The sequence below is a fragment of the Sciurus vulgaris genome (genome assembly GCF_902686455.1).
Source record: "Sciurus vulgaris genome assembly, chromosome: 16".
Lineage (NCBI taxonomy): Eukaryota > Metazoa > Chordata > Mammalia > Rodentia > Sciuridae > Sciurus > Sciurus vulgaris.
The window spans coordinates 4,455,476-4,483,334 of NC_136477.1; the positions used below are offsets into that span (position 1 = coordinate 4,455,476).

General features: G+C 56.3%; 3 protein-coding genes across 4 annotated transcripts in view; 1 reads left to right on the forward strand and 2 right to left on the reverse strand.

Annotated features, from left to right (window-relative positions):
• The window catches only part of TRIP10 (thyroid hormone receptor interactor 10), a 260,809-nt gene that overhangs the window by 190,174 nt on the left and 42,776 nt on the right, over positions 1-27,859 (forward strand). The gene's annotated exons all lie outside the window — the stretch shown is intronic.
• TNFSF14 (TNF superfamily member 14) lies at positions 8,495-12,683 on the reverse strand. 2 transcript variants are annotated; one of them, XM_079115343.1, is made up of 4 exons: positions 12,123-12,683; positions 10,794-10,830; positions 10,513-10,549; positions 8,495-9,543 (listed from the first exon to the last, which is right to left on the reverse strand). In XM_079115343.1, the coding sequence occupies exons 1-4, from the start codon at positions 12,339-12,341 to the stop codon at positions 8,871-8,873; spliced, it is 966 nt and encodes a 321-aa protein (XP_078971469.1). In that variant the 5' UTR covers positions 12,342-12,683; the 3' UTR covers positions 8,495-8,870. The 2 variants fall into 2 exon arrangements, with proteins under 2 accessions (XP_078971469.1, XP_078971470.1); XM_079115344.1 differs by having other exon boundaries at positions 8,989-9,543; positions 10,513-10,554.
• Positions 18,572-27,859, reverse strand: part of C3 (complement C3) — a 28,772-nt gene continuing 19,484 nt past the window's right edge. The window contains exons 28-41 of the mRNA XM_079115366.1: positions 27,468-27,624; positions 27,035-27,198; positions 25,245-25,403; positions 25,064-25,123; positions 24,381-24,471; positions 24,183-24,234; positions 22,441-22,528; positions 22,261-22,350; positions 20,642-20,747; positions 20,103-20,192; positions 19,862-19,942; positions 19,066-19,149; positions 18,845-18,980; positions 18,572-18,752 (exon numbers count right to left, since the gene is read on the reverse strand). Coding sequence (XP_078971492.1) covers positions 18,611-18,752; positions 18,845-18,980; positions 19,066-19,149; positions 19,862-19,942; positions 20,103-20,192; positions 20,642-20,747; positions 22,261-22,350; positions 22,441-22,528; positions 24,183-24,234; positions 24,381-24,471; positions 25,064-25,123; positions 25,245-25,403; positions 27,035-27,198; positions 27,468-27,624 — 1,500 coding nt within the window. The 3' untranslated portion in view covers positions 18,572-18,610. The remainder of the gene's footprint in view (positions 18,753-18,844; positions 18,981-19,065; positions 19,150-19,861; positions 19,943-20,102; positions 20,193-20,641; positions 20,748-22,260; positions 22,351-22,440; positions 22,529-24,182; positions 24,235-24,380; positions 24,472-25,063; positions 25,124-25,244; positions 25,404-27,034; positions 27,199-27,467; positions 27,625-27,859) is intronic.

Below are 27,859 nucleotides of genomic sequence, written 5' to 3' on the forward strand. Positions count from 1 at the left end.
GCTCCTGTCTCTGTCTCCATTGTCTTAGCTCCATTGCTAGAGCCTCAGCCTCTCCTGCCTCCCTCTCTCCTCTACAAGGATTCCACCTTTGATGCCTCTCCCTCCCCAGCGCCCAAGTAAAGAGCAAGATGACCCGGGACTGGCGGAAAGGGTACAGGTGGCCTTGGCATAGTTTGCCAGGGCTCCTCGGCGCAACACCACAGTTGGGGTGGCTCAGACAACAGAAATTTATGTTCTCACAATTCTCGAGGTCGGAAGTCTGAGACCAAGGTGTTGCAGGGTTGATTCCTTCCCCAGGCCTCTCTCACAGGCTTGAGGGTGGTCGACTCCTTGTCTTCGCTCTGTGTGTCTGTGTCCTGGTCTCCTCTTCTTATTAGGACACTAGTCTTGTTAGATTAGGGATCATACCAATGACCTCATTTTAATTACCTTTTTGAAGAACTTATTTTAAAATGCAGTCACATTCTGAGATACTTGGGGCCAGGACTTCAGCATAGGAATTTTGGGGACACGGTTCTGCTCATAACAGCTGGTGGAAGTTCCTATGTCTTGCTTTGTGGGTAGAGCCCTGGAAAGATGGAAAATCCCCAGAGGAGTTCTAGAGGACCTCAAAGATAAAAGTGACTTGGACCTTATTCCTCATGACAGACATCAGAGAGGTTGCAGGTCCCCAAAAAGGAAATGACTCAATGGTATCTCTGGGCAGCTGAAGCCACAGACATCTCAAAGAACTTCCTGTGCCAAAAATCAGCCTTGTGAGCAAAGCTCAGGAGAAGCAGAGAAAGTAATACTGTTGATGAGTGTCACAGCCAGCCACTGAGGTGGACAGAGCAGGAGCAGATGGACCTGCCGCTTGAGCATGAGGTGGTTCCTTCCCTTCCCCTTCATGCCTCAGAACTTCCTAAGCTCCCAGGAACACTGACATCCTTGGACAAAGAGCATGTAGTGGGGGTGATTCCCAAGGGCCCCATAGCGAGCTCCCCGCACCCTGGGCAAAGGGGTCTTACCATAGAAATAAGCTGCTTTATCACTGTAGAAAGTTGGAGTTTTTTTGTGCTCTTCTCAGATGGAAGTCCCTGTATACTACGCTTGATCTTTGGGTTCCCCCAGAGGCAGACCCCGAGAGAAGGGTTGGGGGCAAGAGGATTATCTGGGAGGTTAGAAGGGTAATAAGTTATTGGAGAACCTGGCAGCTTAGAACAGTGCACATCTATTATTAGCTGAGTTTCCTGGGTCAGGAGTCCAAGTATAGTTTAACTGCATCCTCTGCCCAAGACCTCACAAGACTGTGATCCAGTGTCAGCTGGGCTAGGCTCCCTTCTGTAGCTGGGGTCCTTTTCCAAACGCCCCTGGTCGTTGGCAGAATCCCATTCCTCATGCCTGCAGGACTGAGCTGCTTGCATTTCCCTGCTGAATGCACCTGCCCACAGGTGGTTCACCAGGTGGCAGTGAGCTTCTTCAAGGTTGTCGGGGGAATCTCTCAATCCAGTCTCCTAAACAGACTCTAGCGTGATATAACCTCATCAGGGAAGTAAGGCCTTGTCACTTTTGCCACCTTCTGTTGGTAAGAAGAAAGTCAAGTTCTGTCTGCACTCAAGAGGGGGCATGGTGCCAAGCTTTGGGTGCCATGAGTGGGGAATTATTGGGTCTTTCCACCAGTGGTGATCCCAGAACACCCAGGAGGGTGCGTGGAAGGAGCCAGGACAGGTGACTGCCTTGGGAAGCTGGGGCTCCATCCCTCTGGGAACTTCTGGGAGACCATGTGTTGGAGTTGAAGCTATTTACCCGCCAAATCCCACCCAGCAGTTGTTAAGAGCTCTACTTGTGACTTTAACAGTGGAATCTCCTTATTGCTCATAACTGACAGCAGAATCCATTGCTCTGGTGTTTGAAATCTCTTGTTCTGCCGTTTTCTTTTGTGGTCCCTACCTTGTCACTGTCCGCTGCAGTCTTAGGCCCAGGATGCCCCCAACACTCCACCTGTGCATTACAATCTCACTGACCCTTGTCCAGCCTTCCCTAGCCTCGGGCCACTGAGCTCTCTTTGTTTTTTACAGAGCTCCTACAGAACATTTTTCTGGACTGACCTCTCTGGGTTTGTGGGGAGGGGGTCCATCCTTCCCCCAAGGGTCTCCTGGACTTGGTGAAGGAGTAACAGATGGACAAGATGCTTTTAGCTCTGTGTGGTCAGGGCTGGGGCCCTGGAATGGGGGAGGTAGGACACGGATGGGAGGAAGTTTGAACTTGGCTGTCTTCTCCAACACCCCCTCCCAACCTCGGTGCAGGAACCTGTTGCTCCTCCTCTGATCTAATGGTGACATCTGGCATATCTCTATGGATATCACAGATCATCCCATGAACCATCAGCGCGCTCGTGACTACTAGACATAGAATCCTGAGCATCTCTGAATCTAGATTAGAAAGCCAATTCTAGAAACCCCAGAGCCACTTTAGAAAGCTCACGCTTCAAATTCTGACCCTCCAGGACCACTCTTGGAACCAAAATTTGTATTGAAACTGACCCTTAGGGTAGATAAATGTGGAGAGACAGAGAGAGGGGCTGGGGGGAGGGAGACATCCAGCCCCAAGACAGTCCAGGGCTTAGCTCGAGTCTGAGTCAGAAGGTCTGAGAAGCAAAAGAGCCAATGGTGTGGACTGCAGTCCACGTCCAAAAGCAGGAGAAGACTGACATCCCAGCTCAAAGACAGTTACTCAGAGAGAGAGAATTCTTACCCTTTTATTCTCTTCAGACCTTCTGTGGATTGGATGAAGCCCACTTGCACTGGGGAGGGTCAGCTGCTTTGCGTAGTCCATCTATTCAAATGTTCATGTCATCCAGAAACACCCTCAAAGACCCAGGAATAATGTTTGAGCAAATGTCTGGGCACCTCATGATCCAATCAAGTTGACACAAAATTAATCGTCACACCGGCCATAAAGAGATACCTTGGAGACAACGGTGGAAATTGAACCCTGGAGATTCCTCAGCAGAGGACTGTAGTTTGGGAAGATGCCCCAGTTGCTGAAGGAGATGAGGAGCAAAGAGTCGGGGCCAGAGAACGGGCTCCATAGCCCCCTGTTAGGAGGGAGTGACAGGAAGATGTCACCACTGGACACTCCTAAGCAACCACTTAAGAGGAGCCAGAATCTGGGTACTACGTGTGTGATACTTGCAAACGTTTTTTGGAACCTAATGAATATGATGAGATTGGCTTGTGGCTGCTAGCATCATTGGACAAGGTAGTAACAGAAAGGGGAGAACACAGGGTGGATTTGAATTCCATTTCAACACCACATAAACGTCCTGACATCTTCGATGTGTGCCCTGAAGGTGACCCTCAACTTCTGCAGCTTCAGGGCTGAGGCTGGTGGAAATCAAACGCAGAGTCTCATCCTGTGATCACCTACCTTGCAATGCAGCGCAGGGTACGTCCTGCTGAACTGAGGGCAACAACGGGGAAAGAATGGGGTCATGTAAGTTGGGTTTGGGACATGGACAGACACTGAGGAAACTGGGAATGATTGAGGCCCTAAGTTCTGATGAGTCTTTTCCAGTGGAAGAGGCCCCCATACCCTCCTACCCACTGGTTCTGTTTCTCTGGAGGACCCTGACTAATATTTTCATGTGTTTTGAAATATTTTTAATTTTCCTCAACCATTTAGAAATGTAAAATTCATTCTTAGCTTGTGAGCTGTACAAGAGGAGAGCATGGATAGGATTTTCCCCCTGACCACAGTTTATGGACCCCTGTTGTAAGCTAGTAGTTGCATCATGAGATTTGATCAGAATTACGTTGCGCCGGAAGGAGAGAGGGAAACAAATGCTCCCTAGAAGTTGGGCTCTGGGTAACTGGTATTATTAGGGAACTTTTGCTATTTTGTTGAGTGTGATCATGGCTACATGGTTTTATTTATGCATGTCTATCAGCTTCCATTACTGTAGCAAAATACCTGAGATGATCAACTTTAAAAAAGGAAAGGTTTACTTTGGCTTATAGTTTCAGGGGCATCAGTCCATGTTCACTTGGCCCCATTGCTTCTGGCCTGTGGCGAGGCAGAAGGTCATGGCAGGGATTGTGAGATGGAGAAGTTGCTGACCTTGGGGCAGCCAGGAAGCAGAACGAGAGAGTGAGAGGGACCAAGATCCCATCATCCCCTTCGAGGGCACCCCCTCTATCCTCTATCTACCACCTATCTATCCTGCATCCCTCTATCATCTATTTATCTATCTATCTATCTATCTATCTATCTATCTATCTATCTATCTATCTTCTATCTATCTACATGAAGAGAGGGAGAGAGATCCTATCTTTTAGAGATGCATTCAAAATTTTTGGGGTGTGAAATGGGAGGTGTCTGAAATGATGTCATGTAAAAGGGGTGATGGACACAGACCTCACGGCGGGGTGTTGAGAGCTGCTGAGCCTGGGGATGGGCACCCGTTAGACTCTCTTCCTGTTTGTGGACTCTATTTAAGTCTCTAGGCAGCAACAGCTTAAAATCCTTCCAATGGCTTCCATTTACACTTGGAATAGAATTCTAAGCCCATGTGAGGTCCCCCCGCCCCTCTGGCCACGCTCCCTCCTCTCCGCCCTGCCTTCGCCCCTCTAGCGCAGATACTCCAGTCTCCTTGCCCTGGGACGTCTCCAGGCTCCTTTCAAGTCTCCCTCCTCCCCCTCCTCCTCCCCTCCCCTCCCCCTCCTCCCTCTCCCTCCCTGCTTTACTTCCATTCTCACATGACCTTCTCCCCTTGACCCTCCAGCATCCTTCCCGTGATGACAACGTGCCCCCCTGGCCGCTCCTGGGGCCTCGGGGCAGGCTGCTCCTGCAGGAAACCCTCCTGGCTTCCCCTGCCCATCTCACCAACTCCGAGATCAGTCTCAGAGCCCCACACCCTGGTCACAATCTGAGCTACCTTATCACTCAAGGGTTGTGAGCTCAATGCCCACAGGGGTCACGAGGTCAGTATAGATAACCCCGGCAGGCAGCGGGGTCCGCTTTCTAACACGATCACACACCCTCATTGTCTAACGTCCAAAACGCCCTTCGTTTGTGCCAGAGGACAGCGGCGGAAGGCAGAACGATGCGGGGCCCTCTCCCCAGCTAGGAAGTGTGCGTCCCGATCCTGGGGACCTGTGGGTGTGTCATCTGACATGGCAACAGGGACTCTGTTTTTTTTTTCTTTTTCTTTTTGATACATGCATGCAATAAAGCGCATGAGTTATTCAGTAGGTTGTTATAAAATAGGCTCCGCGTGAGGGACTTTGCCACCTGTAGGCCAGGGCAACTGTCCTGAGCAGGTTCAAGGCAGGCGGGGCTGAGGCAGGCTGCTCCCTGGGTGTCCTCAGTACGTGGTCGGCTGATTTATTTATTGGGACTAACCCCACTGTAAGGAGAGGTGCATCTCTGATTTTCCCCTCTGATGGAGAAGTGGCTTGACCCTGTGCCTGGGTTTCCGCAGCCATGGAATAAGGATCAGAACAGCCTCCCTGTCCAACAGGGCACGAGGAGTCTGTGGGTTCATGTGTCGTGCGCTCAGCGCAGGATCTAGCACGGAGTCACTGCTCTGGAAACGAGCCCTAACTCGTGACGACCGCTATTCTAGATCAGCAGCAAAAGCGTGGCCGCCCCCGGTGGGAGACAGCTGGGGCGGGCCCTCCGCGCCCAGAGGGAGCAGCCACCACCCAACCGGGGCCGTTGTCAGTTTCCGCCTTCCAAGAAAACCCAGAGGCCTGGGTTTCTCCATGTAGGAAATGTCCCAATGCTTAAATGTTGGCTACTGATTCCCATTTTAAAGATGCGCTTGGCGGTTGTGGGCTCTGAGGAGAATCAGAAACTTCAACGTGCACGCAGTCACGACCCTCCCAGCCAGTTTTCTGTTGCTATGACAAATGGCTGAGATAATCCACTTATAATGAGAAGGGATTTATGTTGGCTCACAGTTTGAGATTTCACCCATCACTGACTGGCCCTGTCAGTTCGGGCTGGTTGTGGCACATCCTACCAGGAGTGTGTGGCCGAGCAGAACCATTGACCTGGTGGCCGGGAAAAGAAAGAGACAGAGGAAGGAGGGAACTGTGGTCCCCGCTCTCCCCCAGGGACATGCCCCAATCACCTAAGAAACTCCCTCGAGGCCTCCCCCTTAAAGGCTTCACCATCTCCCAACAGTGCCACAACCTGGGGACCAAGACTGCACATACAGGCCTTTGGGGACAGGTACCCAAAACATCACGACCATCATGTTTACAGAGAGCAGCTGCCAAGGATTGAGGAGCTCCTTGCCGGCCAAGTACTGCAAACCGCTCAAGTCGCTGAAATCACAGTAACCAGCGTGAGGTAGAGGCCACGGTTCAACCTGCTATACAGGTGAGGACACGGGAGCTCAGCGAGGCCACGGATGGGTCCCACGGTGGCCCAGCTGGGAAGGGCCGAGCAGGGACTTGCACTCAGGCAGCCTGTCTCCAGCAGAAGAACCACGCCGTTCCCCTGCGGCGATCCCTCGCCAGCGTCTGAACCGGAGGCGCATTCGGCAGGAGCCTGGTGTCATCATTGAAATCAATCACTTGCTTATCATCTCCCATCTCTGGGTCTGCGCAAGAGATGAGAAGGGGGAGGGTTTCCTGCCCAGGGGCGGGGGAGGGTGAGCAGGGTGGACTGAGGTCCTGAGGAGATGCCATGTTGGGACCGAGAGGTGAGAGGAAACGCAGCTGATAAAGTTCTCAGAAGTGAAAAGTAGGTCAGTGGCCTGGGCCAGGGGCTTCCTGCCCCCACATTGCCTCGGAAACCAAGTCAGGTCCAGGTGTCCAGCTTCTGCCCTGTTGGGGCTCCCCTCCCTCCCCTCCCTCTCCCTCTGCCTCCTCCTCTCCCCTCCTCCTTCCTCCCACCTCCCCTCCTCGCCCACCTCTTTTTCTCTCCTTCCTCCTCCCCAAGGGGGCAAAGCCCTTCCAAAATTGACTTGTAGAGACCAAACTTAGCAAGAGCTTCCACCCCCAGGAGGAAGTTGGTGAGTGCTGGTAGTTTTTATAAATACACTGTCCCCACACCTTGGTCTCCTCATCAAAGCTGAGGAAGCAGAAAGACCACGAAGAAGGCAAAGGAAACTCCAGCGGGGGCCAGGGTTGGGTGCCTGGGGCCCAGTCAGGGCAAGGAGGCAGGAGACTTCCCTGGACCCACCTCGTGCCCCTGCTAGAGGGAGGTGCCCCTGCCTCTCTTGGGTCAGTCTCTGCATCTAGAAGACAGGGCCGGGACAGCTCCTGCCCGGGGCTTAGGTATTTCCGCGGAGACCGTGGAGGGCGCCCCACCCAGAGCTGTTCTTCCTTACACGCCCGCATCTCTGAGGGTACTTGCACACTCAAGGGGCTGACAGGGCACTAGGCGTCGTGCGTGCATTTCTTCCATGCCTGATCTGATCGCATCTTTATGTCGAGCTTAGAAAGTGAGCTCTGACTTCCTTCCCCCTCTTACAGATGAGGAAACCGAGGCACTGAGAAGCGGTAGGACTTGCTTAAGGGCACACGGCTAGTAAGTGGCACAGTGGACCTGGAGCCATCGATGGCAAAGCCCGTTGCCTTCACGCTTGTACCATGTGACAGTGACGTGAACAACAGCGACAACAACAACAAGGACCACTAATTCATCTCCGGGGCCAAGCCCACCTCCTCAGATGCAGGAGGACCTCCCTCCTGCTTGGCAGAGGCTGTGGTCTGAACTTGCCTGCCCTGTCCTGCCCTGCACCACCTCCCAAGCCCCTCTCGCTCCCAGCCTCCAGCTGGCTTGGTCAGCAGAGTCCCTCTGCCTGGACGTGGTTAGGAAGGGTGGCTGGCACGGTGCTGCCTCCACTTCCTGAGGAGTGTGGATTTGAGGGGAGGTTCACCCGAGCGTCCTGCCAAGAGTTGGGCCACCCTGTGTTCAGGTTCCTCGTGTACACAGTGACCTCCATGGGTCACAGCCTCCATCCTTCTGCCTCGGTGCGTTGCTGTACTGCCTCCTGTGGCCCTGTGGCCAGCACCTCCCGGTCCCCATGGGGTCTTTGGGCTTGTCACCAATCTTCCCCTAAGAACTAGACGAACCTGGGTGCAGCATCTGCCATTTATTTCAAGGAGCAGTGGTCCAGGGGTTGAGGGCTCCGGCAAGGTGCCAAGCCCAGGATGTGAGTCTTGCTGGGCAGGAACCTCAGGCTGTGTGTGTGAGATGTGGCCCGTCGGTCACTGTGAGGAACCAGGTCTCACCAGGACGTGGCTGTGGGTGTCTGATACCATGAACATCCTCGTGTGACCTTGACACTGTGTGCTGGCTGTGGGTGCTGCGTGCTTGTGTCCTACGTGAGTGTCACGCAGCATCACGCTGTAGGGGGTGGCGACTGGTCTTGGTGGGACCCTGCAGTTGTGCGTGAGTCCCCATGGTGAGCAGCACCACTGGGGTGGTGGAGGACTCCGCCGGAGGCCAGAGTTGCCTCTGCCCAGTTGTCCTTTCTTGTAATCAGACAGCGTCCCTGGGCGCTGGCCCTGTGCCACATCGGGCACCGGCCTGGGCAGGGCGGCGTCCTCCCTGGATGTGCTTGCTTGGCGGTGACCGACGTCAGCTGGCTGATGCTACGTGGTAGCTGGAAATGGCCGTGGTGAGGCCGTAACCCATGGTAACTGGCAAAGGCTGCAAGTCCGTGGGCGAGACCCGAGGGTGTGACGTCACTGAGGCCGCGGCTGTGACTGTGACTGAGCTCTCCACGCGGAGAGTCCTGTGGTCAATCCCCTGCCCACGCTGGACCAGGGGGGTCCCGAGGTGCCCCGCCTCCAGCCCCAGTCCCGGGAGCCCCAAGTCCCCGCTTCTCCCTGATCAAAAGTATAAATACCCGCATCCCCTCCTCCTGAATATCAGGCAAACCAGTCCAGCCCCGCTCCGGGCCTCCGGACCCCCGAGCCCGGGCCTCTGTCCTCCTGCTGTCCCGGCAGATCCGCGGTCCACGTGGGTCCTTTGGGGGCCTGCGGGTCTTCGCCTCCGGCGGGCTGAGGCTTTGCCCGGGTGCGCCCACTGGGCCCCCGCCTCTGAGTCCTGGCTTCCTTGGGGCCCTGCGGGGTCTCGGCCTGTCGGGTCCCCATTCCGCCCTCACCGCTCGCATTCACACCATGAAAGCCCCAAAGTAGGACCGCGTGCCATCGCGGAGCCGCACCAGGCGCTCGTCCGGCACCCGCACGACCACCTCCTCCCCCGCGTCCAGGTGCACCACGCCGCCCAGGAAGCTGCTGTCCCACCAGAGGCGCGAGCTGTTTGCCCGTCCACAGGGCGACCGCCGGCTGACCAGCAGCTCCAGCTCCTCGGGGTAGCGGGGTGTGCGTTTGTAGAGTCCATGGGTGATGGGAAGGCCACCAGCTGGCCCCTGGGGGCAGCCAATGCCACCCAGCTGCACTTTGGAGTAGACATAGTAGTAGCCAGTCTTGGTGGTCACCAGGGCCCCATTGCGGTAGTCGAGGCCCCTCAGGAAGGCCAGGCCCAGCCTCGTCTCCCACAGCAGTGGGCCCCCACTGCCCGTCAAGCTGGCATTGGCCCCTGTGGAGAGGGAGAGAAGGGGAGAGCTGGTCAGCCCCCTGCCCCACTCCTGCTATGTGACCCTAGTCTGGTCGCCTCCCCTCTCTGAGCCTTCACCTTGGTGCTATGCTGTTTGTATGGATTAATTCACTTTATTCCCTCTCTGCAGATGATGGAAATGGAGGTACCGGGAAGCAGAGTAAACTGGTCATCATGCACTTTAACTCATCTTTCACAAGTGGAGGCATGGAGGCCTGGGGAGGCACAGTAACCAGAAAACCAAGAGGAAACGGGAACACCCAGCCAAGGTAGCTCAGTGAAAATGTCAGCTCTTGGAAGTGGTGGAACCAGAGACCAGGCAGAGCATGCCTCGGCTCCAGTGGCCTCGACTTCCCGGCCTCAGTTTCCCTCTCTGTAAAATGGAGATATTGATGGCATCTGCTTCACAGAATTCAGAAGCATATGACAGGGCATGACCCAGAGGAAGCAGTCCAGAGGGTTTGTTAAATAGACAAAATGAGAAATGCTCTCGTCTCCATTATCGGTGGTCTCAATTTCCATGGTTCCACTTACCCTCAGTCAACTGCAGTCCCCAAATATTAGGTGGAAAATTCCAGAAACAAACAATTTGTGTTTTAATAATTTTCATTACAGCATATTGCTGTGCTTGTTCTATTTTGTTATTAGTTATTGTTAGTCTCTTACTGTGCCTGATTCATAAACCACATTCTATCACATGTGTGCATTGGAAGAAAGGTGGTATGTCTGGGGAGTGGGGCTCTCTTGGTTTCAGGAGCCCAGTGGGGATCTTGGGACATAGACCCATGGGCAACAGGGACATTACATATGCCCTGGAGCCCAGGGACTGGGCAGCTCTGTGAATAAATGTTGAATGAATGAATAAACATGCTTGGACAAGGCAGGGCATTTGTCTGGTCTCCCAGGACGTCCCGACCCCCGCTGTGTCCCAGAACCTAGGGTCCCCCTCACCTGTGAGGTGCGCTGCTGGGTTGGCCTGGTGGGCTCTCTGCTCTGGGGAGAGAGGACCAGAGGTTAGAGGCAAAGACAGTGAGAGGTTAGGGTCAGCCTCCGAGGGGTCATCACGACCATCTCCCAGCCCCTTCCGGAGTGACCCAAACTTCTGCTTCTCAGGCCTGGGGGAGGGGCACCTGTGTGGCTTGGCCAGTTGTGCAAAGCCCATTGGGCAATGGGCTGGGGGCGGGGCAGCTGACCTCATCCCCTCCTTCCTGGGAGCCAGGACCCTGACTCACCTTGCCTCAGCGTCTCCTGGGAGCCTGTGTCTGGGTCCTGAAATGCAGAAGGAGCCCACAGTGACGACCTGCCACACCCCAGTGTCACTCAGACACACGGCAATGACACAGCTGGACTCTGCGGCAGACAACACCCTCGGACATGTACTCAGGGCCACGTGGGTGCAGTGCGCGCGTGCACACACACACACACACACACACACACACACACACACCCCACAGCCACCCTGAACCTCTCTGTAAATGGAGTTACGCCTGCTTAAGGTTCAATAAACTGATTTGTGTGAAGTGCATTACAGTGTCTCGCACCTAGTACACACCGCAGAAGGACTGGCTAGGTGGCAATACGGGTTCAGCCCCATATCTGAAATGTTTGGGGCCAGCAGCGTTTCAGATTTGTTTGGGAGTTGGTAATACTTGCATAGATTATTTTTTTTTAAATCAGTGAGCATCCCTCATCCCTTATCCCTCATCCAGAATGGTCCAAAATCTGAAATTTTTTGAGCATCACATTAGTACTCAAAACCTTCTGGGTTTGGGAGCATTAAGGATTTCAGATTTTTGGATTCAAAATACATGGACATCCAGATGGTTGAACACAAGGACACCAGCCAGGATTCCTGACGCGGGGCACGGACCTCAACTTTGAAGGACACTGAGAGGAACGTGTGGACTGAGACCCTTGGGTGCATGGGTTACGGGCGTAAGTGGGTCACAGACACAGAGACAATGACAAGACACACACACCGGCACACGGGGCCTAGGCAGGTGAGTGTGTGCATGTGGTACCTGTGCCCAGGACAGCAGCACTGTCCACAAGGCGGGTGGCTATCGACGTGGCCACCAGGGCAGGGGACCAGACAGAACGTGGACAGAGGGACAAGGCCACACGGGCACACTGCTGCACAAGCAGGTGCCTGCGTGGCTCACACCACCACAGTCGATTGGAATCCGACTGAGAGCAAGAGCCCAGCCGCAGACGGCCCGAGAGGGTGGGTGAGAATCTCCACAGCAGGGACGAGGGCAGGGCTAACGACAACGGCAATGTCAGAATGCCCCTTCTCATGGCTGTGCACTTGCTGTGGGCCAGCTACTGCTGGGTACCCCACGTACCCCGAATCATGCTTCATCCCCTAGGAAGGGGCCACTCTTACCATTATCCCCATTTTACAGAAGAGGAAACTGAGGTTCAGAGAGGTGCATTCACTTCCCATGGGCTGGCAGCAGCAACTCGGGGGTCATGCTCTGTCTGTCCCTCACATATGCACAGACACGACGGACACACGATGGCACAGGAGTCCCCTCTGCCAGCCCCCTGGCCCTACTCACCGGCAGGTGGGTGACCGCTTCCGCCAGGCGCCAGTGAAGCTGCAGCAGGAACCAGCCTTGGACGGCCAGCCCGGCCCCCAGCAGCAGCAGTAGGAGAGCCAGGCCAAGCCGCGCGGGGCTGCAGCACCGTCTCCTGCGGCTCTGCCCCAGCCGCCTGAATGGGATGTCTGTCTGTCCGTCCACCACGAACACAGAGGGCCGCACGACCGTGTCCTCCATGCCCGATCAGACAAGGCCCCCCCGGGCGCCCGGGGCAGGGCCGGCACGCTGAGCAGCGTTGCTCAGAGGAAACCACAATTGCCCAACACTCCTGGGCTCGCAGGCTGCAGCAGCCTGGGCCCCGGCTGCCTTTAGTGCTGGGCTCAGCCCCTCCCCTTCCCCACGCACCTCCTCTTCTTCCTGGCCCCTGCCGGCCCTGTCCCTGTCACTCTCACTGAGGCAGTCTCTCACACTTTCCAGAGGCATCTGAAAATGTGACTCAGGTGGGGATCAGGTGGGGAGTCCCCAGCTCTGCCTCCTCAGCCACTTTGTTTCTTAGGTGGCCAAATGTTTCCTGCAGAGCTGCTGTGTGGGCCGCGCACTGTCCTGGTTCCGGAGGCGGCTGTGAACTCGAGGGACAAGGTGCTCCTGGGGCGAGAGACGCGGCCTGGCCAGTGAAGTTCTGCGAAGGTGCAGATGGAGATGAGCGCGTGGGGAGCCACACCGCGTGCCGCGGGCACTCAGGTGCGCGTGCCTGTGTATGCGTCTGGGCAGGTGCCCACGTGGGGGCATTGTGTACACACACGTGTGCTCTGTGCCTTTGCTTGCATGTGTGTGTGCGTGTGTGCAGGTGCACTTCTGAGTGTGCATAGGCGTGCGCCCATGCATGCCGAGCTGCACATCTTTGCACACAGGTACGTGCATGCGTCTCTGTGGTCTGTGTGCACGTGCAAGTGTGGGTTTGGAAGCTGGAATCCATAGTTGGGATATCCACCCGTTTCGCCCAATCCAAGACTGGGAGCCATGGTGGGCTTCTCCCTCTGCCTTGTCCCCCACGCCCTGCCCTTCAGCAAGCCTGTCACTTCAGCTTCAAGCCAGATGGCAAGTCCTGCCACCCGTCTCCAGTCCTGCTGCCACCACCCTAGCGAAGTGCTACAGACTGACTGTGTCCCTCCAAATCCACAGTGGGGTGGTGCGGGCGCCTGTGATAGTCGCCTTGGGAGGTGAGCAGGTCAAGAAGGATGGGATCGGTGCCCCAGGAAGAAGAGGCGTGCGAAGCGTCCTCCTCCATGCGAGGATGCCATCTGGGAGTGAGGAGGAGCGCCCGTTCACCAGAGCGGGCCAGGCTGCCACCGTGATCCTGGGCTTCCGGTCTCCCAGCAGTGAAAAAGCAACACCCGTTTGGGCCTCGGCGTTGTGAGCCGGAGCTGACTGAAACGCCAGGGCACCTGGTCGCTTACTTGCACCGTTGCAGTAGCTCCCCAGCTGGACGTCCTGTCACACATCTTGCCACCTTGAAGTTCACCCTCTGCGCTCTAGCAAGGGTGCCCTTGCTTGTTTGTTTATTGTTTTATGGGGTGAAAGTTACGGGTGTGACCTTCCTCTGGGAGTCAGCCATTTAACAAGGAACGACTCAGTTACGTCCTGTACGTTTGTGACTTTGTGCCACCAACTCTAGACAGAGTGGTTTGCGCTGCCCCCAGAGTATACCCCAGAGCCCTGAAGCAGCCGCCCCATCCTGGCGCCCCCTCCCCAAGCCTGGGCAGGTTTGGGTCCTCCTGTGTGGACTCGTCTTTGTGGATATTTCACGAAGAGGGAAACAACGTGGAGTTTCGTGTCAGTTTATTTCACTCCGCAAGCCCGTGCCAGGCCTGCCTGCAATGCTGCTCCACTCCCGGTAGGGCAGAAGGGGCTGCCGCGTGGATGGACGCGGGTCCCTCTCTGGCAACTGAATCTTGCTGCTGTGAGCATGTACCTCTGCTAGTCTGAGGGCCAGTGTTCTTTTTCTTTCCATCTTCAAGACCTTTATTGTCTAATTGAGGAAAAGCAATGGTGTCTGCACAGAAGTATCTCAGTTTTTATTTTTACAGACTGCATTTTGATTCACTGTACACAAATGGGGTACGACTTCTCGTTCCCATGGTTGCGCGCAATGTAGATTCACACCATTTGTGTAATCACACATGTACACAGGGCAACGATCTGTGTCTCAGTCTACTATCTTTCCTTTCCCCTCCCCTCCTGCCCCTCTACTTCCCTCTACACAATCCAAAGTGCCTCCATTCTCTAACCCTCCCCACTGCCCCGCCCCCTGTTATGTATCATCACCCACTTATCAGAGAAAACATTCAGCTTTTGGTTTTTTGGGATTGGCTTATTTCACTTAGCATGATATTCTCCAACTCCATCCATTTACCTGCAAATGCTATAATTTTATTCTTCTTTATGGCTGAGTAGTATTCCATTGTGTATATATACCCAGTTTTCGGCATATGTACTGGGAGTGGAGTTGCTACTGGGAGCTTTTTTTTTGTACTGGGGATGGAACCCAGGGCCTCATGCATACTAAGCAAGTCACCTACCACTGAGCCACACCCCAGCCCTTTGTCTTCTGTTTTGAGACAGTTTCACTAAGTTGCCCAGGCTGGCCTCGAACTTGAGGTCCTCCCCTGCCTAAACTCTTCCAGTGACTTCCAGTGACTGAGCTGACAGGGTCGGCAAATTACAGCCCAAGGCCAAAGCCAGCTGGTCCCGTCTCTGAACAGCAGGAGACACAGCTCTGGGTGGCTGACACGTTGGCGAGATTCGGAGACCCGGCTGGAGTCGAGTCCTCCGCCTCTGTCCACCCCCGTCCACCCCCCAGGCCACCCTCCAGCACACGTTCATCACCACCTCCACGTTGGAGCTCCTGTTGGCAACTGCTGGCGCTGATGGGTGTGGCCCTCCTCAGGGAGTCAGCGGCTCACATGGGGCTTGGCCTCTGGATGGCCTCTCCAGAGGTCAGCCAGGCCCTCCCCAAACACTTTGCTGGAACTTGGTTGTCGCTGGAGCAGAGAAGGAAGCTGCCCTTGGGGGTCACCTCTCAGCCCCTCCAACCTGCAGGATTTCTAGTGACCCTTGGACGGGTCACTCTGTCCAGAGGATGTCCCCAGAGCCAGGCCAGGGCGTGCCCAGTGCTCTGCAGGCCTCTCAGGGGACAGGCCCGAAGCTCCTCCCTGCTCTTACCTCTGGACCCCCAAGCCTGAAATAGTTACTCTTTGGCTCTTTGTAGAAAAACCTTGCTGTCCGTGTTCTCAGAACAGACGCCTGGTGGTCTCTCCCTGGGGGTCTCTCCCTGGGGCTCTCATTGGTCTCACGGCTCGTGCCGTTTGGGTTACTCTGCCCGGGTGTCTCCGAGTGGGAAACCATCTTCCAGCTCCTCCTCATCTTGTCCTGACTCAAGAGACCCCACTTCACAGGAGTGGTCCCTGATCACCTGCGCTGGCTGGGGGTCTCCAGAGAAAAGACACAACAGGAGAAAGAGAGAGAGACAGGAGAGACGCAGAAAGACAGAGGGAGAGAGACAGAGATAGAGACAGGGACAGGGACAGAAAGAGACAGAGATAAGAGGAAAAACAGAGAGACACGGAGACAAGGCGAGAGACGGGGAGGAGAGAGCCCCTTTACTTTGAGGACTTGGCTCCCAGGATTGTGGGTGCCGGGGAGGTGGAAATACGCAGGAGCAGCTGGTTGTCGGGGCGCCTGGGGAGCCCACGGTGCGGCCAGAAGCTGGACGCTGAGGCGGAGCTCTGCCTCCTGCGTCCCAGGCTCCAGGCAGAATCCCCGCTCCAGGAAACCTCAGCGTGGGCTCCTCAGGCCACTGGTCATCTGCGACCCTGCCGCCCAACATCATCAAGGGCTGTCCCCCACCCTGCATGTCCACTGACCCACCTAACAAAGATCTCTCCAGCCTTGACTTTGGCCCCGGGCCAACATGGAAAATTAACCCTCACATCACTGCGAGGAAATGCTCTGCTCCCCGAGGCCGGGACGACCTCTCCGGCTGCCCTTCTCCGGGTCTGACTGGTCCTTCAGCCCCTTTCCTTTTCCTCCTTCCGAATGTCAGGTTCATAAGAGTCCATCTGTGCGGGTCACGAGCTACAGAGGGTCAGAGGAACACAAAGACCCCCACCCCCCGAGTGCTACAGGAATGGGCACAGGGCCCCAAGTGGACCGGGGTTTTGAGGTGGAGCTGGAGCCCACTCCTGCTGGCAGGTGGGTTTGTCAGGCCGCGGGCCTCGCCCATTTCCTTCTGGGTTCTTCTCTTGAAAATGTGAAGAATAAAATCCACAGACAGTGATAAAAGGGAAGAGTGAAGGAGAAGGATTCATTTAAGGGAGAAGGGATGGAATTCCTGTGCCGTGGGAGGGGACCTGAGCGTGCTACGGGGCCTTCCGGAAACTGAGGCAGCTTGAAGTCCAAACCCTGATTCTATCTGGTCAGGAGGATTTGAGACATGTCACTCGAGTAACAGGCATGAGTTATGGACGGGCTAGGAAAAGGGAAAGAGGACACTCTCAGGGAGACAGTGGGCCCTCTCTGAGAGGACCTCCCCTGCACCCCAGTTTTATTGGGGAGCTCAGAGAAGCTTCCAGAGAGTCTCACCCACATCTTGACTTTTGACTGACAGCAGGATGACATCAGACTTTCAAGACCCCACAGCCATGACAACTCTAGGTCACCTTGGCCCACGCTGACCTGTTCTAATTACATTCTTAAGCAAACGTTCTTACAGATGCTGTGGTTAGGAGGAACTATCCTTATCTCCCTGAAGGTCTGGGATTTGGTTTGTGAAAAGAGTCACAAAAGTCTCCCCCTTCAGGGTAACCTGGGTTCCTCTTCTCAGCTTTATTTCCGGCCTGTGTGTCTCCTGCAGATAACAGGTGGTTTGCCGAGGAATGTGACCTAGCCTGTCCACTGAGGCCAGGCAGGGCTGCAGGTAAACTCTTGGAAGAGAAAGCATGCGGGGGTGGGCACAGAGGGCCCATATGAGGAATTAATCCCTTAACTTCAGGTCCCACGGCTCACATCTGTCTGTGCCCAGTCACAAGTAGAACAGGAAAGTGAGAAAGTTAAAGGAAATAGAGAAGGGCAAGAACGGGGTGGGACCCAGGGAGTAATGAGGCACTAGGGACCTCCCCTGAGGCCCTCTGGCATTTGGGGGCAGCAGGAAGTGGGTAGGGCTGTGACTTGGTATCCCCCATATTCCTGGTTTGGGAGGTGGGGCCTTGGGGACTTGGAGTTCTCAGCGGGAGGGGCTGTGCACCTTGTTTCCAGGCACAGAGGGGCTTTCCTTCCGCCCTGGACGCCTGGATTCCAGCCTCCCAGATTTCAAATTCCAAGGGGCCAGACATGCAGTAGGAAGAGGCACCTGCGGTGAGCCACCCCACCCGCCCGCTGCAGCTGCTGCTCCCAACAGCGCTAGCCAGGCTGTGACCTCAGCGGCCCCCACGCTCCCTCCCCAGTGCTGACTCACGTCTTCCCTCCCAGTCGGAAACACCTCCCAGGCCGCCCACCCGCCAGCAGACGCTGACCGCCCCCTCTCGGCACGAGGCGGGCACATCTACGGAAGCATTTGCTGGCCTGTTCCTACGGCCCTCAGCGGCCCTCTACTGAGCGGGGCCGCGAGGTGGGGTGACCTGGCACAGGGCGAGTGCCAGCCCAGTGAGACAGGAAGTGGAGCGAGGCGCTGCCCCAAAGAGCAAACGGGACACCTAGGATAACAGGTGGGCAGGCAGGTCAGGGTGCAGGTGAGGACGAGGGTGAGCGGCAGAGCGGGACCAGGCCTGCGGTGCTGGTGAAGAACAGGTAAAGATGCAGCGGAAAGTGTGCCTGGAAGGTCGATGTGAGACAGAGGATGAAGGTGAGGATGCCCGTAAGAACCCAAGGACCCAGAGGGGACCGGAGCAAATGCACCTGCAGGACAATGTGGGTAGAAAGACAGGTGGAAAACAGGTGAGCGTTGCCAAGGTAAAGATACGGGTGAGCTTGGATAGAAATGTGCGGGCGGGCCAGGCGAGGCACGTCAACAGGGTGCTGGTGGGCATGGTTCGGGTGCGTGAGCCCAGGTAGGATTCAGCAGCGGGTACTGGTAAGACACAGGCGAGGACCGGTGAAGGGGCAGCCTGCTGCCGGTGAGGGTGGAGGTGGGCATTCGGGCAGGATGGAGCCGAGGTGCAGGTGGCGATGGAGGTTGGCATTCGGGCAGGATGGAGCCGAGGTGCAGGTGGCGGTGGAGGTTGGCATTCGGGCAGGATGAAGCCGAGGTGCAGGTGGGCGGGGGCGTACTTCAGGCGAGGCGCAGGGGAGGCAGGCGCGGCTGCAGTTGAACCCCGGTGGGAAGGAAGTGGGGAACAGGGTGCGCGCGGCTCAGGTGGGATCCCAGGTGCCCCTTTCCTCTAGCAAAGGACTCCAGACTTGGGGAGGCCACGGCATACAACCGAAGCTTTATTGGAGGGCGTGCTGCCAGGTCAGTTGGGGCAGCCGAAGACCACCATGCTCTCAGCGAAGGCGCCCAGGTCCTGGCACCGCTTCTGGTTCTCCTCATCCTGGCATTCCTCCGCCTCCGGCCAAAGCTCCACCCAGGTGTCCTTGCCGATGATGTAACTGGTGCTGGGGGAAGGGCGGCAGGTCAGCAGGGGCGCGCGGGGCGGTGGGGGCGCGCGGGGGCGGGACAGCCGCGCAGGCGCAGGGCAGGCACTCACTTGGGCTTTTCTCCCCAGAGGTCGGAGGAGAGACCCCACACGAGGTAGTGTTTGCCTTCCTCCAGCTTCAGCGCCTCTCTGCACTTGATGTGGCTGATGAACCTGCGCTCCTGCCCAGCCTGCACCTCATCGGAGCCTGGAGTGGAGGGACGGGAAGCTGGGCGGCGGGAAAGGAGGTGGGGAGGGGCGGTGCAGACAGGCAGCTGGGGCGCTCGGCTGACCTGACTTGATGGTCTGCTCGATGACCATTATGTACTCGTCAAAGTCCTCCGACAGCTCCGACCTGACCAGCTTGGTCTTGTACACTGTGTAGGAGGGGCAGCGTGGGTCATGGGCCGATTGACCATGGACGGGGTGGGGGGCACCTTCACCTGCACGTGCACCTGGGCAGGTGTGGCTGCCTCCCCACCCCACACGGAGACGGAGGGATCTCGGCCCGACACCGGGCAGTGCGCCCTCCTGGGAACACACAATCACACGTGGTCACTCAGTCACCATCCCACAGTCATGCGCAATTCCAGCCGCCCACACGGGGAGTCACACACACAAGGTCGGCTGCTCAAATGCACAGCTGTCCACAGCACAGTCTTGTCCAGCCATGGCCAAGTGCAGCTGCCCTCTGGCAGCCCCCACACAAGCGTGCCCGCAGCTGCAGCTGCCCAAGACGCCAGCCACGTCCAGAACTCCAGCTACTCCAGCTCACTGTCGTCCACAACCAAAGCCTTGCACAGCTCAAACCTCAGTCCCATACACCTTGACAGCTACTCCCGTCCACTGTCACCCCTGTCACAGGCAGCCACACACAGTGGCAGCCAGCCACAGCTACTCCCATCCTCAGCCATCTACATCCACAGCCTCACACCACACTGAGCAGGGGCCTCATGCCCACCTTTTTCACACTCGGCCATGGTGACCATGGTGACCATGGTTTCCCACAAGACCATGGCCCCCACCACACATCCTCATGCAGCAAGCCACCCGCAGCCTGCAGGACCACCATCCTCACGCCCCGCTCACCATAGTCCACTCCAGGCTCGCAGGCCTTGTCCAGCCGGTCATTCAGGGTGACGTCGTCCTGCTGCTGCATGAAGCAGTTCTCTGCAGGGTGGGGGTGGAGACTCGGGGTGAGCCCCACTTGCTGGCCCCAGGGCCTGTCCTTCCTGGCATCCCCAGGGCTTGGCTTCGGGGCTCCTCGGGGCAGGGTGTGCAGGTGGGTATGGCCCACTCAGCCCACCCCAGGCTAGCTCCAGGGACCCACCCTCAGCACAGCGGCACATGTCCTTGTGGCACAGCTTGCTCAGCATTCCGTCCTCCTTCTCCGGGTGGTAGAACTGGGTGCACGTCTCCTCTGCAGGGGGAGGTGATGGGGAGGGGCTCAGAGGCCCAGACCTCCGCCCCAGAGACCATGCCTGGCAGGCTCAGATTCCCAGCGCCCAAGTCCCTCAGGCCTGCAGCTGCTAGGCCCCCAACCCTCAATTCCTGAGACTCTCCTACCTTCTGATCTTTGGGACCCTCAGGCCCTAGGAACTTCAAACCTCCAACCTGAAAATCCTCGGGACCCTCCTTTCCCCAGCTCTCAGATCCCTAAGTCTCAGATCCTGCGACTCTCAGAATCTCGACTTGTGAATTGTTGGGACCCTCAGCTCCCCCACAGCTCACACATCCATGGGACCCTCAGACTCGGGACTCCTGGAACCCCAACTCACAGGCCCCCAGGGCCCGAAAGCCTCTGGAACCATCCATCTCCCAATCCTCAGTCCCTGGATCCGAGAGCCCCAGCCCAGCTTGGCGGCTCACCCAGGTTGTAATAGGAGTAGACCTTGACGGACCCGGGCTGGAGGAGCCCCACGTTGAAGTACTGGTGAACTTTGAAGGACAGACAGTCTTCCTCCGTGTGTGAGATCTGAGAGGAAGGAGGCGAAGGATGGTCAGTGGGTGCCCTGGAAGGGGTTCAGGACAGGGTCCTGACCGGGCAGAGGTGGGGTGATTGAGGCATGGCGAGGGGTCACAGGCAGTGGGGAGAGAGGAAGTAGCTGAGTGGTTTGGCAGGCCTATTCTCTTCTCTCAGCCCCCCTTGCAGCTGGGCGTGGCCAGGGGACTGAGCTCTGATGACTGGTTGCTGACATGCTTGCGATGGTTGGGAAGTGGCTTTCCCCCTTCCAAATGCATGTGGGGGCTCAGTTCCCCAGTGTGAGGGTATTGAGGTAGAGGGGCCTTTAAGGGAGATAATTAGGTCACAGGGCATGACTCTCGGAAGGGATCAGTGCTTATCTTGCAGGAGTAGGCCAGGTCTCCTGGGCTTAGATTGGTTACCATGACAGTGGGATGTTATCAAGGGCATGTGGCTTTCTGGACTTGCTCTCTCGTGTCTGCTCCCACCATGTAACCTTTCTCTTGTACTTGCTCCCACCATGACGCCAGAAGTTCCTCCCTCATCAGATGCCAAACAGTTGAGGCCACCAATCTTGGACTTCCAGTCTCTGAGACTGTGAGCTCAGTAAGCTCTTTTCTTCATACATCACCAGGTATTTTGTTACAACATGAAATGAACTAAGACAGAACCCAAAAAAACATCCCATACATAACTGTCTTTTCTAGAAAGAATGGATTCTGCAAAGGACTCCAACATCCTAGGGATTAATGGCCACAAGGTGGATGGTTCTTGGATCCCTGAGTGACTGCATGGAGCAGAGGGCCCCTTCCTTGCCTCCCATACCCTTTGGACTTTATTTTTAATTTTTTTGCATTAGGGTCTTGCTATGTTACCCAGGTTGGACTTCAACTTTTGGACTCAAGGGACCCTCCTGCCTCCACCTACTGAATACATGGGACTACAGGTACATACCACCGACCGTGCCTGGCTCCAGATGAACTTTACACAGGTTAGAAATACAAGTCTCTTGTATTGAGTCTCATGTTCTTAGGCGTTTATACCAGTTACTAATTTTACTTATGAAGACTAATGTGGGGTTGAGGGGCCCTGGGGGTACGGGGAGTTAGCAGGTAGGATATGGGGTAGGAGAATGGGAATAAACAGGGAGGGGGGAGGGAAAAGCCAAAATCTTGGTAGAGGTGATGTGAGCAGAAGAATTCTAGAGGGAGGGAAAATAAGAGAGAAGCAGATGCAGAGGAACAAAGCTAGGTCTCTCTCAACCAAGCACTTAAAACACCAACAAGAAGTTCTTGGGTGGTTGTTAAAATTGATCAGAAGTGGCAGGATGCAGTGGAAAATGAGGTTGGAACATCTGTGGTCACAGGGCAAAAGGCCATCCTTTGAACAAGCTCTCTCTTCTGCCTTCCCTGCACAGGCCCTGTCTCCTCCAGCCTGGGGCACAAAGGTCAAGGCAGAAGAAAAGGGCAGCCAGATAGGGGTCCAGCTGTCTGTGGAAGCCTCCCAGGGGAGCTTGTAGGCTTACCTTGTCCAAGTAGATGATGAGGGTGTTCTTGTTGGAGAAGGCTTTGTTCAGCTCGTACTTGGAGATGTATCTGTCCACGCCGGTGCTCAGCTGGGGAAGGGTGGGGCTTGTGAAGATCCCTCCGTCAGCCTGGCTCTCCCTGCAGCCTCTTCCCCATCCCAGTCCCTGACCCCTTCATACCAGTTCCAGGTCATTTGTGTCAGGAACGAAGCCTGTCATCATGGATATATCCAGGATGGACATTGTGGCGTCCTGTTCTCCCAGGTACCTGGAAAAGGCAGAGAGAAGGTTGTTGGAGCCCAGGGGTCTGTGCCTGATCAGGGTTCGAGGCCTCTGATGCCCACCCAGCATCCTAGAGAGATGTTTAATTTTAGGAAACACTTCCCCAAGAGCAAAAAGGAACTGTGTAATAGGCAAGGTCATGAAGATCTCAGATTCTGGACCCAATTGCATGGGTTCAGATCCCAGCACTGTGTAACATTTGATGAGTTACTTGACCATTCTGTGCCTCAGTTCTTCTTGAGAATGACAAGAATATGGGCAGCCCTTACTTTGTATGATTCAGCTGCTCTGGTTCAGGGAAATAAACCCCAGTGACATGGTTCAAATCACAGTACCTCAATACAGTAATCATACTTGCACAAACCTTGTTGCTAGCTTGTCAACCACAGATTACCATGTAAATAACATGGTAATAAATGGTAATCAATGATCGATCACAGGACTCCTTTGAAAGCCTGCCTGTGACTGATCACTGAGCATCCATTATTCAAGTCATGCACAGACAGCAAAGCATGTAGCTGTGTTGCTTCTCTTTCCTCCTGATCAACCCACATGACGCTTTACCAAAATGGGTCCTCAGAAGAGGGAACTGGCCAACAAAAATGAACTTGCCGCACAGAAATGAAAAGATGGTGCTGGAAGTGAATTTCAACTAAAGCAGAAGGCTGGCAGATGCTGAGAAGGTTGGCGCTGCTGCCATTGGAGTCAGCAAGAGTGAGGAAGGGGGTAGCGACAAAAAGGAGGCCAGTGTCCCAGAGGAGGCAATGCTGGGAAGGATCAGCTTCACGGGAAAGGGACTCTTGGAGGAACCGCATGGCTTTGAAAGCTGGAAGGATAAAATGGGAGTGGATCTAAACTCAGAAAGGAGCATGCGAGGCATGATGGAACAGAAGAAGGCTTACTCCAGACGCGGAGAACAGGGTTCACCAAGAAACAGCTAAGGCGGGCGTGCTGGCCGTGCCCATGACCCCGGCTGCTTGGGAGGCCGAGGCAGGAGGATTGCAAGCTCAAGGCCAGTCTTGGCAACTTAGCCAGATCCTGTCTCAAAATCAACTTTAAAAAAATAAAGGGCTGGGGATGTACTCAGTGGTACAGCATCCTGGGTCCAATCCCTAGTTACCCCCCAAACAAGCAAGCAAAACACCCTAAGCAAGCCTCCTTTATTTGCAATGTTCTAAATGTTTTAAATTACAGAACACAGAAAAAAACAGAAAACTTTGTCTTACTATATTTTTCATTTCCTATACCATTTTGGGGGGTGTTGGGGATGAAACCCAGGGCCTCACGCGTGCTCTGCAAGTGCCTTACTGCCAGCTGCACTGCCCCCCAAGTCTTCTTAACTGACAGTATAGTTTTCAGTGTTGTGATAGAAAACGAAAAAGTCACAGAGCAGTTGTGACTTCCTCATTGCTGGGGTGGGCTGTCTGCCTCTGCTTCCGGGCAGAGACTGAGGACCAGTGCACAGTACACCCACAGAGTCCCGGGTACCATGGAGACTGTAGGCTGGGGCTGGGGCTCAGCATGTGTGAGGCCCTGGGGCCACCCAGCACCACAAAAAACAAAAATAAAAACGATAAATAGGAGATCTTGCTAAAGACTGAGGGTTCTCCAAGAGGGACCCCGAGGAGCCGGCTTCTTACCGGGTACAGATGGCAAGCACCATGCTGTTCTTGGCGTCCTGGGGCTTTTTGGCTAGAAACACAGGAGACAGTGAGATGGGGAGGGCCGTCGGGGTCCTGATGCAGGAGGGGAGGAAGAGGAGCAGTGCCCAGCCAAGCACCCCTGCCCGCTCCGTGGACAGGGACGGGAAGCAAACAGAAGGGCCCTCACTCCTTCACCTGTTGCAGGGGCTGGTTTTATGGTGACTCTGAGGTCAAAATTCTTGCAGGTGACCTTGCCTTTGACTTTGGCATGGTACACTGTCACCACCTGTGAGATGGGAGGGGAGGTGAAGTCTCAAGGGTCCTGAGATGGCTGAGGACAGCAGGGGGCCCCGGGCAGGTGGAGGGCCCTGGGCAGGTGGAGGGTCCAGGGCAGGTGGGCAGCCATGAGCAGGGGAGAACTCAGGGCAGGTGGAGGGCCCAGAGCAGGGACAGGGCCCAGGCAGGTGGAGGGTCACGAGCAGGGGAGAACTCAGGGCAGGTAGAGGGCCCAGAGCAGGGACAAGGCCCAGGCAGGTAGAGGGTCACGAGCAGGGGAGGGCCGGGGCAGGTGGAGGGCCCAGACCAGGGACAAGGCCCAGGCAGGTAGAGGGTCACGAAGAGGGGAGGGCCGGGGCAGGTGGAGGGCCCAGAGCAGGGACAAGGCCCAGGCAGGTAGAGGGTCACGAGCAGGGGAGGACTCAGGGCAGGTGGAGGGCCCAGAGCAGGGACAGGGCCCAGGCAGGTGGAGGGTCACGAGCAGGGGAGGACTCAGGGCAGGTGGAGGGCCCAGAGCAGGGACAGGGCCCAGGCAGGTGGAGGGTCACGAGCAGGGGAGGGCCGGGGCAGGTGGCTCAGCAGCGTGGGTCCCCAGTCCTCACCGACAGCGTGCCTTGGCCTTTGCCCTTCGCCGTCAAGGTGAAGCCCTCGTTCTGCTTGGTCTGCAGGGGAGAAGAGGGCGCTAGGAGCCAGCCCTCCCCTGACTCCAAGGACCTGCACAGCCATCTGCCTCCCTCCGGCTTCCCAGCAGGGCTGGCTGCGGGCAGCAGGGCGTGGCGGTACCTCTTCTGACCGCAGGAGGCTACCGGATTCCCAGAGGAGGCGATGCTTGATCTGGGAGCTGCGGCTGGGCAGCTGGATGGCCACCTCCATGTTCAGGTCCTTGTGGTCAGGCACGTCCGCTTGGTACTGCGCCAGGGCTTGGAACACCATGAAGGTAGCCTGGAACCCGTGAGAGAGGAGGTGAGCTGAGAGCCCGGGGTGGCGGGACCCGCCAGGGAGGCAGCGGGTGGGGTCAGAGTCAAGCCATGAAAACCAGACCCAGAGCCCACCAGACAGCAGGGTGCAACCAGGAGTGCTGCGCACGAAACACCCATCCCAGAACCCTCTGTCTGAGAGGCTCAGACCAGGACTTGCTGGCTGGCTGTGGCCTAGAACCCCCAGCACCTGAAGTTAAGATTGGAAGCCAGGCTTGGGGTGCATGCCGATCATCCCTGTGACTTGGGAGGCTGAAGCAGGAGGATCACAAGTTCAATGCCAGCCTTGGCAACATAGTGAAGCCCTAAGCAACTTAGTGAGACCCTGTCTCTAAAAAGAATATAAGAAAGGGCTGGGAATGTGGCTTGGTGGTCAGGCGCCCCTGAGTTAAATCCCCAGTACCAAAAAAAAAAAAAAAGACTAGAGGTCATCAGATACCGAGGACATGTTCCATGTTCTAGAACACCCCAAGATACAGAGGCTTAGACCAGGACTCGAAGCTGCTGAGGATGTGTCTAAGATCCACCAGAAAGCCCAGGTGTGCTGTGATTGGAAATGAAGTGTTGAAGGCTTGGCCCAGATGCAGCACGGTTAGACCTGGGCTGGAGACGGGCGATGGGATCCGAGGGCTTGGACCTCATCAGTGGATTAGTCCACCAGAGGACTCACAGCTGGATGCACTGTTGGAACCTGGTGGAAACTGTAGTAGGTGGAACCTAGCTGAAGGAAGTGGGTCCTTGGGGACTTTATCTGGTCCCTTCCTCTGTCTGCCTTCCAGCCACAATGAGATGAGCAGCTCTACTCTGCCACATGCTTGCCTCCATGCTGTCTGCCTCACCACAAGCCCACAGTGATGGCGCCAAGCAACTGTACATGGAAACCTCTGAAACCAGGAGCCAAAACAAACCCTTCTCCTCTAGGTTGATTTTCTCAGGCGTTTTGTCACAGCAATGAAAAGCTAACACATGTAAGATTGAAGGTCTAGAAACCTAGAGAATGCAGCCTGACTATCCAGAGCACAGAGTCTCAGACCAGGACTTAGGGACCCTGAAATGTGTCTCGAACCCACTCATGAAAAAATAAAGGACCACATTGGAGCCTGGTGACACCGAATCCAAAAGTGGCACTGAGACGGCCACACTGGGAATGCGAAGGACAGCCCGCCAGGAAGAGGAGGCTCAAGCTGGAGCCTGGGGCTGCTGGATCCTGCACTTCCTGAAACCGTAGTGCAGAAGGCACTAGGGAGAGAGGTCCAGACGGTGCCACGGAGTGTGGGAGAACCTGCTTTGGAACCCACCGGAGAGACAGGCTAAGGTTGTGAGCCTGGTAGAACCGGGAACATGGTCTGGAAGCCCCTGTGAGAGAGCGACCTCGGGAGCCTGGTGGGATTGGCGCTGTGGTCTAGGACCCACCAATGTGGTCCTGAACCTGAGCCCTGAGGACACCGCGTGGAGAGCAGAGGGAGCAGGAGGCTCAGAACGAGGCCCGGAGCACCCGGCATGAAGTCTGGAGCCCACAGAGGGGTGCGTAACTCAGAGAAGCTGGGCTCTGCTCCCCTCCAGACCCCTGGCTCGGGGGACAGAAGAGCCGCTTGCCTGGGTGGAGCCGTAGCCGCCGCCGTAGTATCTCTGCTCGTTGAGCCAGCGCGCCACGGGAGGCACGGAGTCGAAGTCTCTCAGCAGGAGCAGGGCCAGCAGGGCGTAGGACGTGGCCTCCACGTTGTAGAGCCGCTGCCCGGGCTCCTCCCAGCGGTTCTTATCTGCAAGGAGGACGCCCGCAGCCCCCACGCTCACTGTCCGCTGGCCTGGGGCTGGCTGGGCGAAGCTCAGAGGCGGCTCCTGCCTGCGGGCTCCTAGGTCACTGACCCCTCCCTGGATGTGTGCTCCCTACCCCCCTGGAGTGAGCGGGGCGAGGGCCTTGTTGTGTGGTCTGTGGTGACGATGGCCTCAGAGCCACCTGTCCCAGCTAGGGTGGCCTCCCTTTGACCCTAGTCGTGCATCCCCTCCCCTCCTTGAGGCTGCCTCTCACCTGTGGCTGTGTTCAGAAATTTTTCCAGGAGGGGGCCTTCCAGCTTGCCCAGCTGGGCCAGGGCGTAGCCAGCGATGGCCACGGTGTAGGGCCTCTGCAGGTTCCGGTATCTGGATTCCAGGAAGTCTCCTGCCTTGGAGATGCTGCCTCCCAGGCTCTGTGAGAAAGAGGGTGGGCACTCTGGTCAGGTGGACATTGTCACCACAGCCAGCTGGTCAGTACCCTGTAGGCGCCACTCCCGGGCATCTGGATAGTGTCTGTCCTGGGCCTCTGTCTTGGATCCGTGCTTTGGAGCATTTCCCAGACATCCTAGCCACCTCTGAGCTGCCTTGTGACACAACACCTGCCATGTGCCTGAGCTGTCCAGCGTCCAGTGGCCTGCTGGCGAAGGG

Excerpts from the sequence above, each read along its gene's own strand:
- TNFSF14 (XM_079115343.1), bottom strand. The coding sequence starts at position 12,341 with ATGGAGGACACGGTCGTGCGGCCCTCTGTGTTCGTGGTGGACGGACAG. Across the intron at positions 10,831-12,122 it reads AAGCGGTCACCCACCTGCCG|GACCCAGACACAGGCTCCCA; the intron begins GTGAGTAGGGCC and ends TCTGCATTTCAG. Across the intron at positions 9,544-10,512 it reads CCCAGCAGCGCACCTCACAG|GGGCCAATGCCAGCTTGACG; the intron begins GTGAGGGGGACC and ends CCCTCTCCACAG.